The sequence below is a fragment of the Artemia sp. Qi Xiang Cuo genome, chromosome 6, assembly GCF_049724085.1.
Source record: "Artemia sp. Qi Xiang Cuo chromosome 6, ASM4972408v1, whole genome shotgun sequence".
Taxonomy (NCBI): Eukaryota; Metazoa; Arthropoda; class Branchiopoda; order Anostraca; family Artemiidae; genus Artemia; species Artemia sp. Qi Xiang Cuo.
In genome coordinates this window covers 25,983,250-26,001,310 of record NC_142799.1, presented here as the reverse complement: position 1 = coordinate 26,001,310, position 18,061 = coordinate 25,983,250, and the positions used below count along the sequence as shown (strand labels likewise).

Here is an 18,061-nt window from a genome sequence, read left to right as displayed (position 1 = left end):
AAAAATAATTTTGTACAGGGATACTGACAAATTCCTCCAGTGTATAATTTCTCCTGACAAGTTCACCCCTTGGAAACTTCCCTCCCCATTGAAAATTCCCCCGTGGAAAAACCCAGCAAAAATTATCTCCCCCCCCCCAGCACCACCCGAAAATGTATACATACTTCACAATAACAAATACTATGTGCAAAAAATGGGCACATTTTATGACTTAGACCTTTCCCCTGAGGCTATGGGGGGTCATGTTAAATCCAAAGGCATGGTTATTGGGCCTTTCAGCAATGATGAGCAAAATGGCTATCTCAAAATTTTGGTCGGACGACTTTAAGAAAAATGGCGAAGGAGGGGGCCAGGTCACTTAAAAAGGGCACTAGAACTTTTAATTTCCGTTAGAAAGAGCCCTCTCACGATATTCTAGGACCACTGGGTCGATAAGATCACCCCTGATAAAAAAAAGGATGAAAAAAAAAACAACAACAAAAAACAAACAAATAAGCACGCATCCGTTATCTTTCTTTTGGCAAAAATACAAAATTCCACATTTTTGCAGATAGGAGCTTGAAACCACTACAGTAGGGTCTTCTGATATGACGAATCTAATGGTATGATTTTCATTACGATTCAAATTTCTCAGGCTCGTAGCCTTTAGTCGGTAAGACTAAAACTAATGAAATTTATATAATTAAAATCAGCATGATAAACCGATTCTTTTGATATATCTATTGGTATCAAAATCCGTTTTTAGAGTTTCGGTTACTATTGAGCCGAGTTGCTCCTTACTTACACTTCGTTACCCCGAACTGTTTGATTCTCAAACTTAATCTTGCACCCAGAACTCGCAAAACCTTTAAAAGTTCATTCATTTTGCTAACACTTTTATCTAGGAGACTTAAATCATTGACATCAGCATAATCAAAGTCCTACAGTTGCCTAATGGTGTCCATGATATTTAGTTTTGAAAATATCACATAACATAAGGCTTGTATATAAAAAGCAGCTTATGTGCAAACCATTTTCCATTAGCCTGTTATTCCTCTTTTGGTTTAGTGTTGTGCGGACATAGCGTAGATAACGAACATAACGACATGAAAAGAAGCATCTGTTTTTTTAATAGTTCTTTCTCTTCTTTCTTCCTTTTTTAGCCCAGTCAAAGCCTTTATCTAGTCGAATTACCCAGACCATTTTTGCTAAGTGTTTTTTTTGCGCTTTTAATTAAAAAATTCAATTTTATAATAAAGTAGACAGCTCGTTAGTTTTATTCTATTTTCAAGGAAAGGAAGTATTAAAAGTGAAACTAAATAATTATTCACAAATTACACTGACGCATAGCGACATGGGAAAGTAAACAGAATGTTGTTTTCTGTTCTGTATGTATACTGAGTAAAGGAATTACAAACAAGAAGCCACTTTTTTGGTTTTTAAATTTACAGATAATTAATTTAATTTTGACTGACATTTTATTAGACTGACTTTAAAAGCTCGTGTAGGGGTTTGTGCAAAAGCGTGAGTAAGCTGATCGATCCCAGGCCTTAAGGGGAACTTGGACAGTTATTTTGATTTAATTTTTCGTTAATAAATACAAGGGAGTAATTTCGTCAAATTCCAGAAGGAGGAGGAAAAGTTGGGGAAAATATTTTCCCCAGTCAATTGAAAATATATTCAGCTTAGTTTTTCTCTATCAAAATAAGCAAATCATAGGCGATCCCAGAGAGGCAAACCGGTTTCTGTCAGATCTTACATAGCGTAATTCTTGAGTGTGTTTCGTTTAACAGGCAAGTACAAAGAGTTATCGTTGTCAATAGAAACTGAAACTAGAAAAATTAAACTTTTGATTATAAAATGTGTAACAACAAAATCTATTATTCATGTCGATTAAATATGTAAAATATATTAATTTTAAGTTGCTCATTATTGCCATTAGCAAATGAAAAATTTGCAGTTTTAGAAACAGAAATTAAACTCCCCCAAAAAGGAATGCGACCCCGAAGGAAATTATGCAGCGAAATGCAATGTGTATGCCATCATTAAATCCAGCATCTGTGAATTGTGAAATCTCTCATTTTCCTTATCGATTCCATGAATGTTGAGATGGTTATGGGTTGAATTCATTATTTTTATGCTTCGAAGGAAATATAAAGTCTAAATTACATCAAGGAAGCACATTGGTGTCGTCTAGGGATAGTTAATTATGGATAAATATACTTTATTTTGAAAAGCAAATGCACTAAATGAGCTCGTTTTCTCGAAGCATCGTCAATCGAAGCTCTTCTTAGAACCTCCGTCTAACAGTGGAAACGTATCTGTAAAAATGTAGAGCCTATATACTTGATCTTTCCAATGCAAAATAATATCAACATTTCCAAAATTTTAAGTTCCGTGGTGGCGAAGTGGGTTTGATCTCAGCTTAGTAGTACGGGAAATCCGAGTTCGAACCCAGCTGTAGCAAAATTCTTAAGGGCCGACGCAAAGACCTTACTAGTCAAGAAGCGTCGTTAATCAGACACAATACAATAACTCACGAGTTTATGGGGTTGCGAAAATAAGGAGTTACTTATGTACTATACGAGAAACATTCGAGAACTTAGATCGCAGAGATCAGATAGGACAATAACCGGTTAGTTTGCAATGCTTAGTGATAGAATAGAGTGTCTCATCATGGATGTTCAAATTAAGATTTGGGATTTGCCAAGGACCGGAAAACAGGCCATTATATTTTTCCAGGATAAGGAGTTGTTGCCCCCACAAAGGAGTGCGTCAATGGACACACAATGACTTTGTACTCTTAGGATAACATCTTTGGATGTGTAACCTAACCTAACCTTCATTAGCACAAACTTCACTTCTCGAATGTTTCTCGTATAATACATAAGTACCAATAAGGCTTTCAAATTTTTCGAGTATCCAGTTTTTCTTCAAAAATTTAAATATGGGAAATTTGTTGAAGTTACTATGTATAACTAAATAAATCTCTACAATTTCTTATATTTAGTAGCCTAAAATTAGTTTTTAAATAGTTGTTTTTTTAACTAGATAGGTATCTGAAGTTGTTTTTTTTTGTCCCATCCCTAGGTTACAATTTAGTTAAATACCAAGTCCAATTTAAAGCATTAGTTATGTCTCGTTGGTTTCTGTCGAGGTGAACAATGTTCTGCATTCAAGTGTAAATTTGATTTTGTTTTACTCAATGTAACATTGATATGTTTTCGATACACTATCCTATTTTTATAGTTCATTAATCACTTAAAATACTTTAAAAAAACTAATAAGTTAAATATAGGAAGGATTGAAAAAAAGTTTTTACCATTACAAATTTAAAAGAAATAAAAGTGGAGAAAGAAAAATTCAGTGTATAGCATAGATAATTTCTTAAACCACATTGGCCTGACATCACATAAAGAAAGAAAAACGAGCAAAAATGGGGTTTTTATACCATTTTTGCTCGTTTTTCTTTCTTTATGTGTATAGCATAATTTACTAAGATAATCTATTTGTAAAGCATATTGGGATAGTTTATTTGTATACGCTTGACTATAACTCTATTAAAAATATCTTCAGTAATCTAGAACATATAATTAATAGTTTACAAAATTATAAGACATAAATGAGAGCGAAGTCGTGACTGTGCGAGTTACAACTTTTCCTAATTCTCAGATTATTTTATTCAATCAATGCCTAATAGAGATTTTAATTAGTTAAGCTTCCTCTAGGCTTGCAAGAAGAAATAACTGCGGTTAAGCAACTTTTTTCGCTTACTTTCACATTGTCTCTAACAAATTCTCAGCTTTATTATGATTTGTGATGAGTTGAACTGTTTCACTTTCTATTTACTTTTTCCCTTATTAAAAAAAACGAACAGAAATTATTCCGTAATTAAGGGGGGCTTCCTCTTTCTCAACCTTTGTTCTTTAAGTCAAAGTCAGAAAGCTTTTTAATTCTCTTATTTTTATTCTCTTTAGTTCTCTTATTTAAAGCTCTTATTCAAATTCAGTGGTCATGTGTTTTAAGCAGTATCGAACAGTCCGAGGTAACGAACTGTAAAAGGAGCGAGTCGGCCCAATAGTAACCGAAAATCTAAAAAACGAAATTTTGGTAACAATAGGTACCGTACATCAAAAGAATGGGCTTTTTTAATCTGATTCCATATATGTAAAATTCGTTAAGTTTAATGTTCCCATTAAAAGCTACTACCTTAAGGAGATTTCCATGATTTTTGAAAAAAAGGAGGGTTTCATTTAAATGAAATCCGAAAAATGATCGTGAAAGAAACAGGTCATTGTTTTTTTCTTTTTTCCTAAGGGGTAGCCTATCGTATCAAAACAGTGGCCCTAGATGATTGGAGGGCGGCTCATTTAAACAGAAACCAAAAGTTAGTCCTTTTAACTCACCAAAAAGATTGGAGGACAAATAGCCCCCCCCCCCACCCTTTCCAGGCACATTTTGCCCCAGTGTCATCTAATCAGTATTTTGAGATAACGAATGTGTTCAGCATATTTGAAAGGTCTGTCCTCTTAGATTTTAAAAATATTTTTTTTTTGAAATTCCTATTGAAAAATGTTTTTCGTGCTTTGTGAGCCACCTAGAAAAAGTTTGGCCGAGATGGTCGTCAAAGTCTACACCCTTAGTTCTTGCGAATATATTACAGCCAACTGCATTCTAATTAAGAAAGATTATAAGGTTACATGGGAGGATCTTTTCATGGAGGAAGTTTTCATGTGGGAGGGGAAATTGCTATTGTGGGAGGGGAAATTGCTAGACGATCAGAAATTAAATAAAAAGAAAGTTTTTCAACTGAAAGCAATGAGCTGCATCAAAACTTAAAACGAACAGAAATTATTGTACGTATATGATTGGGTTCGCCCCCTTGTCCCGTATATGAGGGGGGCTGTTCCCTCCTCAGTACCTCACTCTTTATGCCAAAGTTTGACTTTTGTCCCAATTTTTTAAAATGACTACTGAAACAGAAGAGTCTTTTAATTGGAACATTTTTTTTTAACTACGAAATAAACTTTCTCAAGCCACATGATTCCGTAATTATGTAGTTTTTTTACTCAGATATTAAGGGGAGGAAAGCGCTCCGTATAATGCCCTCCCCATCCTATCTCAGAGGTTTTGCTTAGTTTTGACCATCTATTTCACTGTTTTTTACTACATTTGTTTAAATAATTATTGTTTTGTTATTTATTGTTTGAATGGCTCATAAATATGGAACGTTAACAAGCGACCTTTATAAATAATTTCTCAGCTTGGTAACTTAATATAATTGTAGCTTCAATATTAACTGCCTTTTTGTATAAAACAAATTTTCGATGTGTTTTGTCATAATTTTTTTTTGTAACCCCTCCCGCATAATAATCCCTGATACGGCCTTGCTCAATTTCGTAAAAGAATCAAAATTAGGATTGAGTAGCAAATCCCACCATAGGAAAAAGCTGAGCCAATAATGAAATAAAGTATTAAATTTGTCATATTCACTTCAATTCGGAATAACTACACGAAACAGGGCAACACTTTAGAATCTTTTTCAGAACACATTTTGGCGTCATTTTGACACTGAATTTTATGAACTTAATTAGGTCTATTTAATTACTTATGTACTCATTGTTTTGAAAGTAACTAATAAAAATATAAGCTTTTAATTGCTTCATTTTCATTATTCTTTTTTCTAGCTCCTATCAGCAAGTTCTGATGTTGGCCAACAAGAACTCCCTTCGACTGTTAGAGACAGTCGGGGCACAAGTACCGTTTTTGATGAAGACACAGATGTATATGATGTTTTAAAGCCAATCCCAATGGGAAATTTGAGGGTAAATAAAGTTTTTATTTGCTTAAGATCTAAAAATATCATTAAATAATTCTTTTAATTAAAACGTGGTATTTGATCCATGCTGAAATATTCCAATGTGAAAAGTTATTGGTAACAGTGATGGATAAAGATTCACCTAAGCCATTGCAGGCGCATAAGGTGTTGGATTGACGTTTCAGTCTTCTTTTTTTTTTTACAGAAACCATAGCAAGCCTGTCGCCCATCCTTGCTGCGGCGGGGATCGAACCCCGTGTTGCCAACGGTTTATGCATAGAATGTTTAAATGTAATTTAAAATTTGTTCTGGAAGCTTGTTTGTTTTGAACATGAGGATATGAACTAGGATTAGAACAATCGCCGAGGTGAATTCAAGCTGAACGTATCTGCTCACATCTCTAATACAGTCTCACTCTGCTTCTTACAAAACACTGACATTACAACTAAATCCTTTATTTAATTCAGATGTGAAATCATCGGGTTTTTTTTTGGGTAGCTAAAATTTGGTTTCAAAATTCACCATTATGCAATGACTTTTTTGCAGCCATCTATCTCTTTAAAAATGGATGGTTCTTTTGGAAGAAACCCAGTTTTACTAGGTTGTAGCTACTGATGCGATCATGACAATTTTGGGTTAGTTTTTAGTTTCGAAATTCAATGAATTTTTGGAGCCATCTCTTTAAAAATGGATGGTTTGCTTGGGAGAACTCCGTTCTTTACTAGGTCCCGACCTAGTAAAGTCCCGAGCTAGGTCGCTGACAATTTCAATAGTATCTGATGGTTCTACTTCAAGAGTAATGGTTTTTCCAGTCAAGGTCTTAACGAAAACTTGCATACCACCTCTCAAACGAAGGACAAGATGAAGTGTCGATTCCTTCTGTATGTTATAGTCAGAGAGGGTGCGGCTGTCTTCAAGCTGTTTACCAGCGAAAATTAGACGCTGCTGGTCGGGAGGGATGCCTTCCTTTTCTTGAATCTTGGCCTTGACATTCTCAATAGTATCTGATGGTTCTACTTCAAGAGTAATGGTTTTTCCAGTCAAGGTCTTAACGAAAACTTGCATACCACCTCTCAAACGAAGGACAAGATGAAGTGTCGATTCCTTCTTTATGTTATAGTCAGAGAGGGTGCGGCTGTCTTCAAGCTGTTTACCAGCGAAAATCAGACGCTGCTGGTCGGGAGGGATGCCTTCCTTGTCTTGAATCTTGGCCTTGACATTCTCAATAGTATCTGATGGTTCTACTTCAAGAGTAATGATTTTTCCGGTCAAGGTCTTAACGAAAACTTGCATACCACCTCTCAAACGAAGGACAAGTTGAAGTGTCGATTCCTTCTGTATGTTATAGTCAGAGAGGGTGCGGCTGTCTTCAAGCTGTTTACCAGCGAAAATCAGACGCTGCTGGTCGGGAGGGATGCCTTCCTTGTCTTGAATCTTGGCCTTGACATTCTCAATTGTATCTGATGGTTCTACTTCAAGAGTAATGATTTTTCCGGTCAAGGTCTTAACGAAAACTTGCATACCACCTCTCAAACGAAGGACAAGTTGAAGTGTAGATTCTTTCTGTATGTTATAGTCAGAGAGGGTGCGGCTGTCTTCAAGCTGTTTACCAGCGAAAATTAGACGCTGCTGGTCGGGAGGGATGCCTTCCTTGTCTTGAATCTTGGCCTTGACATTCTCAATAGTATCTGATAGCTCTACTTCAAGAGTAACAGTTTTCCCAGTCAGAGTCTTAACAAAAACTTGCATGCCACCTCTCAAACGAAGGACAAGGTGAATTGTTGATTCCTTCTGTATGTTATAGTCAGAGAGGGTTCGACTGTCTTCAAGCTGTTTACCTGCGAAAATAAGACGCTGCTGGTCCGGAGGGATGCCTTCTTTGTCTTGAATCTTGGCCTTGACAATTTCAATAGTATCTGATGGTTCTACTTCAAGAGTAATGTTTTTTCCAGTCAAGGTCTTAACGAAAACTTGCATACCACCTCTCAAACGAAGGACAAGATGAAGTGTCGATTCCTTCTTTATGTTATAGTCAGAGAGGGTGCGGCTGTCTTCAAGCTGTTTACCAGCGAAAATCAGACGCTGCTGGTCGGGAGGGATGCCTTCCTTTTCTTGAATCTTGGCCTTGACATTCTCAATAGTATCTGATGGTTCTACTTCAAGAGTAATGGTTTTTCCAGTCAAGGTCTTAACGAAAACTTGCATACCACCTCTCAAACGAAGGACAAGATGAAGTGTCGATTCCTTCTGTATATTATAGTCAGAGAGGGTGCGGCTGTCTTCAAGCTGTTTACCAGCGAAAATAAGACGCTGCTGGTCGGGAGGGATGCCTTCCTTGTCTTGAATCTTGGCCTTGACATTCTCAATAGTATCTGATGGTTCTACTTCAAGAGTAATGATTTTTCCTGTCAAGGTCTTAACGAAAACTTGCATACCACCTCTCAAACGAAGGACAAGATGAAGTGTCGATTCCTTCTGTATGTTATAGTCAGAGAGGGTGCGGCTGTCTTCAAGCTGTTTACCAGCGAAAATCAGACGCTGCTGGTCGGGAGGGATGCCTTCCTTGTCTTGAATCTTGGCCTTGACATTCTCAATAGTATCTGATGGTTCTACTTCAAGAGTAATGATTTTTCCGGTCAAGGTCTTAACGAAAACTTGCATACCACCTCTCAAACGAAGGACAAGGTGAATTGTTGATTCTTTCTGTATGTTATAGTCAGAGAGGGTGCGGCTGTCTTCAAGCTGTTTACCAGCGAAAATTAGACGCTGCTGGTCGGGAGGGATGCCTTCCTTGTCTTGAATCTTGGCCTTGACATTCTCAATAGTATCTGATGGCTCTACTTCAAGAGTAACAGTTTTACCAGTCAGAGTCTTAACAAAAACTTGCATGCCACCTCTCAAACGAAGGACAAGGTGAATTGTTGATTCCTTCTGTATGTTATAGTCAGAGAGGGTTCGACTGTCTTCAAGCTGTTTACCTGCGAAAATAAGACGCTGCTGGTCCGGAGGGATGCCTTCTTTGTCTTGAATCTTGGCCTTGACAATCTCAATAGTATCTGATGGTTCTACTTCAAGAGTAATGGTTTTTCCAGTCAAGGTCTTAACGAAAACTTGCATACCACCTCTCAAACGAAGGACAAGATGAAGTGTCGATTCCTTCTGTATGTTATAGTCAGAGAGGGTGCGGCTGTCTTCAAGCTGATTACCAGCGAAAATCAGACGCTGCTGGTCGGGAGGGATGCCTTCCTTTTCTTGAATCTTGGCCTTGACATTCTCAATAGTATCTGATGGTTCTACTTCAAGAGTAATGGTTTGTCCAGTCAAGGTCTTAACGAAAACTTGCATACCACCTCTCAACCGAAGGACAAGATGTAGTGTCGATTCCTTCGGTATGTTATAGTCAGAGAGGGTGCGGCTGTCTTCAAGCTGTTTACCAGCGAAAATCAGACGCTGCTGGTCGGGAGGGATGCCTTCCTTGTCTTGAATCTTGGCCTTGACATTCTCAATAGTATCTGATGGTTCTACTTCAAGAGTAATGATTTTTCCGGTCAAGGTCTTAACGAAAACTTGCATACCACCTCTCAAACGAAGGACAAGATGAAGTGTCGATTCCTTCTGTATGTTATAGTCAGAGAGGGTGCGGCTGTCTTCAAGCTGTTTACCAGCGAAAATAAGACGCTGCTGGTCGGGAGGGATGCCTTCCTTGTCTTGAATCTTGGCCTTGACATTCTCAATAGTATCTGATGGTTCTACTTCAAGATTAATGATTTTTCCGGTCAAGGTCTTAACGAAAACTTGCATACCACCTCTCAAACGAAGGACAAGGTGAATTGTTGATTCTTTCTGTATGTTATATTCAGAGAGGGTGCGGCTGTCTTCAAGCTGTTTACCAGCGAAAATTAGACGCTGCTGGTCGGGAGGGATGCCTTCCTTGTCTTGAATCTTGGCCTTGACATTCTCAATAGTATCTGATGGCTCTACTTCAAGAGTAACAGTTTTCCCAGTCAGAGTCTTAACAAAAACTTGCATGCCACCTCTCAAACGAAGGACAAGGTGAATTGTTGATTCCTTCTGTATGTTATAGTCAGAGAGGGTTCGTCTGTCTTCAAGCTGTTTACCAGCGAAAATTAGACGCTGCTGGTCGGGAGGGATGCCTTCCTTGTCTTGAATCTTGGCCTTGACAATTTCAATAGTATCTGATGGTTCTACTTCAAGAGTAATGGTTTTTCCAGTCAAGGTCTTAACGAAAACTTGCATACCACCTCTCAAACGAAGGACACGATGAAGTGTCGATTCCTTCTGTATATTATAGTCAGAGAGGGTGCGGCTGTCTTCAAGCTGTTTACCAGCGAAAATAAGACGCTGCTGGTCGGGAGGGATGCCTTCCTTTTCTTGAATCTTGGCCTTGACATTCTCAATAGTATCTGATGGTTCTACTTCAAGAGTAATGGTTTTTCCAGTCAAAGTCTTAACGGAAACTTGCATACCACCTCTCAAACGAAGGACAAGATGAAGTGTCGATTCCTTCTGTATATTATAGTCAGAGAGGGAGCGGCTGTCTTCAAGCTGTTTACCAGCGAAAATAAGACGCTGCTGGTCGGGAGGGATGCCTTCCTTGTCTTGAATATTGGCCTTGACATTCTCAATAGTATCTGATGTTTCTACTTCAAGAGTAATGGTTTTTCCGGTCAAGGTCTTAACGAAAACTTGCATACCACCTCTCAAACGAAGCACAAGGTGAATTGTTGATTCCTTCTGTATGTTATAGTCAGAGAGGGCGCGGCTGTCTTCAAGCTGTTTACCAGCGAAAATTAGACGCTGCTGGTCGGGAGGGATGCCTTCCTTGTCTTGAATTTTGGACTTGACATTCTCAATAGTATCTGATGGCTCTACTTCAAGAGTAACAGTTTTCCCAGTCAGAGTCTTAACAAAAACTTGCATGCCACCTCTCAAACGAAGGACAAGGTGAATTGTTGATTCTTTATGTATGTTATAGTCAGAGAGGGTGCGACTGTCTTCAAGCTGTTTACCTGCGAAAATAAGACGCTGCTGGTCGGGAGGGATGCCTTCCTTTTCTTGAATCTTGGCCATGACATTCTCAATAGTATCTGATGGTTCTACTTCAAGAGTAATGGTTTTTCCAGTCAAAGTCTTAACGGAAACTTGCATACCACCTCTCAAACGAAGGACAAGGTGAATTGTTGATTCCTTCTGTATGTTGTAGTCAGAGAGGGTGCGACTGTCATCAAGTTGTTTACCAGCGAAAATCAGACGCTGCTGGTCGGGAGGGATGCCTTCCTTGTCTTGAATCTTGGCCTTGACATTCTCAATAGTATCTGATGGTTCTACTTCAAGAGTAATGGTTTTTCCAGTCAAGGTCTTAATGAAAACTTGCATACCACCTCTCAAACGAAGGACAAGATGAATTGTTGATTCCTTTTGTATATTATAGTCACAGAGAGTTCGACTGTCTTCAAGCTGTTTGCCTGCGAAAATAAGACGCTGCTGGTCGGGAGGGATGCCTTCCTTGTCTTGAATCTTGGCCTTGACATTCTCAATACTATCTGATGGCTCTACTTCAAGGGTAACGGTTTTCCCAGTCAGTGTCTTAACAAAAATTTGCATGCCACCTCTCAAACGAAGGACAAGGTGAATTGTTGATTCCTTCTGTATGTTATAGTCAGAGAGGGTGCGACTGTCTTCAAGCTGTTTACCTGCTAAAATAAGACGCTGCTGGTCGGGGGGGATGCCTTCCTTGTCTTGAATCTTGGCCTTGATATTCTCAATAGTATCTGATGGTTCTACTTCAAGAGTAATGGTTTTTTCAGTCAAGGTCTTAACGAAAACTTGCATACCACCTCTCAAACAAGGGACAAGGTGAATTTTTGATTTCTTCAGTATATTATTTCTTGAGACCATAATATCTTGTTAAATGGATAAACTTCTTACTATAAAATGACAAGACCGTTTAAAGCCACGTGTCGAGTAGCAAGAACCTAACAAAAAACAAAACTAATTTTTTATTTTTCAGGTATTTTTCTAGTTTGAAATAAAAAATAAAAATTATTGCTCAGACGCCATAAATATTTTTGCTGTTTACATAATAACTTTAGTGAATCTGAACTGGAAACTAGAAAAAAAAACTGAATATCTTTTCTACGGAAATGTAGCACAAAAGATACGCCCTTTAGAAGTTGGGCCAAAAAAGTTTGTTCCAAGAGAGAATTATAACTTTGAAGTGAGAGATAAAATAAAACTTTCGTTGATTAAATCGAACGAAAAAACAAAACTAATCTTAAAATTTTCAGGTAGTTTTCTAATTTGAATTAAAAAGTTAAAATTACTGTTTGGACACCATAAATATTTTTGCGGTTTACATAATATCCTTAAGCGATTCTGAACTGAAAACTAAAATGAAATAAAAATGGAATTTCTTTTCTGCTGAAATATAGCACAAAAGATCCTCACTCTAGAAGTTGAGCTAAAAAAAAGTTTGGTTCCAGGATACATTTATAACTTTGCAGTGAGAGATAAAATAAAACTTTCGTTGATTATATCAAACAAAAAACAAGACTAATGTATAAGTCTTACCCATCAAAGATTAAAAGCCGGAGAAAATCCAGAAAATTGCAAAACAAAAGAATCGGCTTGTGTTAGAGATTTCAAATATATAAGTTTCATTAAGTTTAGTCCTACCAATCAAAGGTTACTAGCCTTAGAAAGTTTGCCTGATTTCTGAAAAAAGAGAGAAACACTCCCTAAATGTCATAAAATTTTAATGATAATTACAACATCAGATTCAGTGTATCAGAGAACAGTGTATCACTCCTCTACAGTGTATCACTGTAGAGGTTTCAAGCTCCTATCTTCAAAAATGTGGAATTTTGAATTTTTTGCGAGAAGAAAGATCACGGATGCGTGTTTATTTTTTTTCCAGGGCTGATCGTATTGACCCAGGGCTCATAGGATATCATGAGAGTGCTCTTTAGAACGGAAATTACAAGTTCTAGTACCCTTCTTAAGTGACCAAAAAATTTGAGGGCAACTAGGTCCCCTCCCACGGCCTTTTTTCTCAAAATCTTCCGATCAAAATTTGGAGATGGGCATTGTTCAGCATAGTTGAAACGCCGAATAAATACACCTTTGGAGATTTCATAACCCCCACACGGTTACCAAAACTTTTAAGGACAAAAGTGTCCAAATCAGCCAAAAATGGACACTTTTAGTGTCCCTCTAGAAAACTAGCCAATATACAGGGTTGCCACTATGAATTTTGAAAGCCTGTGAAAAAAGTGCCAAAAAATCTGTGAAATTCGTCCTTCTTTGTTCCGCTACCTCGCGGTCTATTACCTGCATGATTTCGGCAAGTATTTCCATCTTTATCATTAACTCTACCAATAAATTAAGTTTAATACTAGTTCAACTTGAAGATATGGCATAAAAAATCGTCATTAGAATGTCAACAGAGCGAAATTTTATATCGATTATCAACATCGCTACCTATCTTATTCGAAAGGTAAAGAACCAATCATAGAGATTCATTTTCACTTCGGCATTTTCATAAGTTATGCGAAAAAGATGCAAGTCGTTGATCTTTGGTAGCTATTAAGGATATGTCTGTGCAACAAAGTCCGAACGGCTGTAGCAACGAAATGTCTATTTTTACCTCCAAGGTTTAAAAGTTCAACAAAATAAGTCAGCATCCTTAACAACTAATTCAAATGGCTGATCATGGATTTATAATCAATAAACAACTCCTCTTCTTGCCGTTTTAGGAAAATTTACAATTAGCCTGGAGAAAAAATTACGTTTTTGAGAACTATAAAAGTGACAAGAAAAGACCAACTTAACCAATTATGCTTGAGTAATACTCGATAGAAACTGGCGACAAGCGTTAGACGAAAAATCACAGCTGAAAGTATAGAATATAAAACAAAGATTCGCTAACGGCTATAAATAAAATTGAGCTGCAACACAGCTTTTCGGTGAAACTCCTTTCTTTCTATGACAGCAGTATAATAACAACCTTGTGCCTACTTGTACTTGTTGCACGTTCAAGCCGTATCCAGACTCATTGTGGCGCCCAGCAGATGACGACATGTCTCCTTCCATAGGTTTCGCTCGAGAGTGGCAGGCTCCACCATTTCAAGCCACTGGCGATCCCAGCGACGGCCGTGTTTTTGGAATCCTCCGATTGGCTCCAGATCAGACTTAACTATTGTTAGCCACGTCTTCTTTTGGCCTCCTGTCCTCTTCTTCCATGCAGGTAGGCGTAAACATTTAAGGCATTTTTTGCTTATAAGGTCATCTGGTCTGTGCACTGTCTGGCCAAACCATCTCAATCTCCTGTGCTTAATAATTCCAGAGACAAGTGGGCGATCCCCACATCTTCTCCTTACTTCTTCATTCGAGATTCTATCTGAGAGGCGGATACCCAGGACATATCGCAGGCATTTGTGGTTGAATATATTCAAGCTCAGTGCTTTGGTTACTTTAAGTGACCATGTTTCACATCCATAGAGGAAGACAGAGAGAACCATAGCTTCATACACTCGGTGCTTTGTGCGTGGCGATATTTTTCTCTGCTTCCATGCTTCCGTAGTTGAAGGAAGACACTCCAGTCTGACGATATGCGGCTCTGGATTTATTCTGAAGATTTGCCGGCAAGGTTTACCATCAATCCAAGGTATTTGAACGACTGGACGTCCTCTATATGATTACCATTTAGGTCAACAGGGGGTTCCATCCATCCCATCTGTTTGCATGGATTTTGTTTTTGGTAGGCTCATTTGGAGACCAGTCGAGAGTTCCTTGACTGTCATGTCATTTATCATAGCCTGGGCTTCTGCAACAGATTCAGCAAGCATGTCCACATCGTCAGCATAGTCAAGATCTGTGATGGAGAAGGACCGACTCACTGCAACGCCTTTATACTTGTCCAGGACCCTGAGGATCCAATCGATGACGAAATTGAAAAAAGTTGGTGAGAGGACACAGCCTTGACATACACCCTCCTCGATCAGGACCAGATCTGAAAGATCGCTATCGACTTTTACCCGGGTCTTTGTTCCAGCATAATATGCCTTGAGCAGATTGATGATCTTCTCAGGCACACCGTCCTCTCTCATTGCTTCCCGTATTGCATCACAATGGACCGAATCAAACACGGTAATGAAGTCTATGAAGATTCGGATTGTCTCCTGCTGGCGTTTAAACCGATGTTCAAGGAGTTGCCACAGGCTAAAAATCTGGTCACAGCAACCCATGCCCGGTCTGAATCCTGCTTGGTTGAGTCCCGTTCGTCTGTTTCTGGTGTCTCTGAATCTATTTAAAGGTATAACTGGGAACAGCTCGGCAGCAATGGGGATAAGGGATATACCTTGGTAGTTTTTGCAGTCCATTAGGCCTTCTTTTTTGAAGATAGGGACAATTACTGAGGTTTTCCAGTCATCTGGGATGTATTCATTGTCCCAGCCTTCAGTTATCACGCTATGAAGTTTATCCATCACCACATCAGGGAGAGCTTTCAGTAGCTCGGCAGGAATCCCAGCTATTCCTGGGCTTTTATGGTTTTTCAAAACTTGGATCGCCTTAATTACTTCATCCCTGGAGGTTGGGTCCGTACATACATTTCATAAGCCTGGTTGTGTGGGCGGTTCTGCGGTGCAATAAGTGGCTGCTTTCGATTACTATTGTCTTCTGGTCTCGATAGTCCTTGGAAGTGAGCACAACATCTTTCGATATGCTCCTCGCTGCTTGTTAGTATTTTCCTAACCTTCACCTTAAGCGAGAGGATGGTAGTTTTCTTCTTCTTCCCAGTGCATTCTCCAAGTATCTGATAGAGTTTTCGTGTATCGTTCTGTTATGTGGCTCTTTTCATATCACTGGGAACATTAAACCAGTAGGTTTTTTTGTCAGCTCTTCCCGATTTGTGACATTCCTGTCGCAGCGCTTTGTATGTGGGGGATTTCTTGTTGGTCATTTCTTTTTTCTTGGCAGAGTTTGAGTGTCTTTTCTGAGATCTATTTCTTGGTTTTACGCTTCACAAACCCAAGTATGTTTCACGCAGCTTCATTGATGTGGTCCTTGAGTTTGTTCCATTTCTTTTCAATCTTTATCTTGGGGCAGTTGGGGCACTCATCAGTCGGGGTTGCTTCCTTGGTGTCATCTTGAAGGACAACGAGTCGGTTTGAGAGTTTAAGAACAAACGCTCCTCAGTACTCATCTACTTTCAGCTTCGACACGTCTATTTTCTGGTTCGGCATAGTAGTCTTCCTTGAGCTAAGTCTGTACTTTAGCCTTGTCTTCAGAAAGAAGCGATAAGATCTATTTTGTGATTTCGTTTTAGCACCTCTGCGCCCTCTCGGGTCCAACACCATGGATTTCCATCATCGGGATACAAGGAGATAATCTATTTGGGCCTTTGCTCGTCCCTCACGAGATTTCCGTGTATACGTATGACACGACTTGTGCCTAATCCAGGTGTTAGCCACAGCAAGGCTGTTCTGCATTGCAAAAATCAGAAGCCTGTTTCCATTTCTGCACCGGTCTCCGAGGCCGTACTTGCCAATCACCTGTTCCGAGTTATTCAGCTTTCTTCCGATTCTGGCATTGAAGTCGCCTCCAATTAGGAGGATATCTTTCCGGGGAATCTTATCAATGACTGTCTGCAGGTCACTGAAAAACTGATCTTTTTCCTGTTCAGTGGTATCTCTTATTGGGGCGTAAACGCTAAGGATAGTCAGATTGTTCGTGCGACCTTTAATTCTTGCCAGTACGATTCTCTCAGACACAGGCTCATACTCGATGAGCCCAGTGATTGGAATGGGGGACAACAGGATACCTACTCCTGCCCGGCCAGATCCATCTAATAGTCCTGAGATAAAAAAAAGAGACCGCCTTCCCAGCCGAGAAGTCAAGGGTCAAGATGTTATGTCCATTTAGTCTCGTGTCAGAAACACACAGATTATCAAAGTTATAAAGATAATATTCGTCTGCTACAAAAAATTCTGTCAACAAACATTAAATCGAGCACAGGTTCCAGCAGCCGATATTCAGGCCTTGTCTTCTTGATAGGACGGTAGCTAGCATACTTTTCGGCGAGAACGGCATTCTCGTCACATTGCAGAATGCCGGGGATGCCATAGCCTAACTTTCAATCATCATATTTGTTATCATTCTTGAGGGTTTCTTGGGGATAAGGTACATCACAAGGTCCCCAGTCTTGCGGTTACCCAAAGCGCGTTGACCATCACCTTACTCGGCGTGGAGATCGGTGATGTTCACACCCCTACATCACATTGAGGTTCGCCTGTAGATTCCTATCCAGCATTCGGACAGAGAGTCAAGGCTCAGTGCCTGGATGCCCACCATCACCATGTAAATTTCCAGGATTCGCTACCCCAGTGCTCCCACTTAGAATCAGTAATAGGCTTCAGAAGGCTTATAATATCAGCCGAGTGCATACAGCTACACAGCGCAAGGATTTACGCGGGACGTGGCTGGAGGGAATGCCATTCACTTCTTCTTTCTAGTCTTCTCATTGGCATTGGTGATTTTACCACCAGTAGTAGGTAGGTATTTGAAGTTGACCGACTTGATGACAAACATCAGCTGTAGGATAGAAGAAGAGGATGGATTTGATAGCTCTAGCATACCACATTGGTTAAGACTTTAGGTCCTATTTGCTTGATAAATAGTGCTTGCACAGTGCAAAAAAACATCTACGAAAAATCCTAAAGCTGTTACCAAAGCTTAAAAGTAAAGTACAAATTAAAAAAAAAGTAAAAAAAAGAAGAAAATAAAGACATTTAATTTTTGATTTGGAAAAATGTCCAAAAAGTGTCCTTTATTTCAAAAAGCTACCTTTTTTGATCCAATAGTGTCCCGGTGTCCTTCAGTGTGAAAAAGTGTCCAAAAGGCACTAAAAGTGTCCATTTGACATCCCAGCCCCCACAGACCCTGGGGAAAGTTCTTTAAGTTACAAAATTTGCATATTGTTTACGTGTTGTATTTGCTTTTGGGAAGTATGCATAGATTTTTGGGTGAGAGAATTTTCTGCAGGTTGGATTTTCCACGGGGAGAATTTGTCGTGGGGAGGGAAATTTTTCAGGCGGTGAATTTTTCAGGGGAAATTTTACAATGGTGAAATTTGCCAGAATTCCTATATGAGATTTCTTCTTATGTCTTATTTTCTCTTTGTTGATTCAATTTTAAGCGTGGAGATGTCAAGGGTTTGTGTCCAGGGTGAATTCTTACCAGGAT

General features: G+C 39.0%; 2 protein-coding genes across 2 annotated transcripts in view; one reads left to right on the top strand and one right to left on the bottom strand.

Annotated features, from left to right (window-relative positions):
* Nucleotides 1-18,061, top strand: part of LOC148951043 (uncharacterized) — a 102,311-nt gene that overhangs the window by 51,040 nt on the left and 33,210 nt on the right. The window contains exon 6 of the mRNA XM_089090587.1: nt 5,667-5,804. Coding sequence (XP_088946713.1) covers nt 5,667-5,804 — 138 coding nt within the window. The remainder of the gene's footprint in view (nt 1-5,666; nt 5,805-18,061) is intronic.
* LOC148951044 (uncharacterized) lies at nt 6,479-11,695 on the bottom strand. The gene has a single exon (XM_089090337.1). The coding sequence runs from the start codon at nt 11,648-11,650 to the stop codon at nt 6,479-6,481; it is 5,172 nt and encodes a 1,723-aa protein (XP_088946463.1). The 5' UTR covers nt 11,651-11,695.

Coding starts and splice junctions, on each gene's coding strand:
- LOC148951044 (XM_089090337.1), bottom strand. CDS start 11,650: ATGCAAGTTTTCGTTAAGACCTTGACTGAAAAAACCATTACTCTTGAA.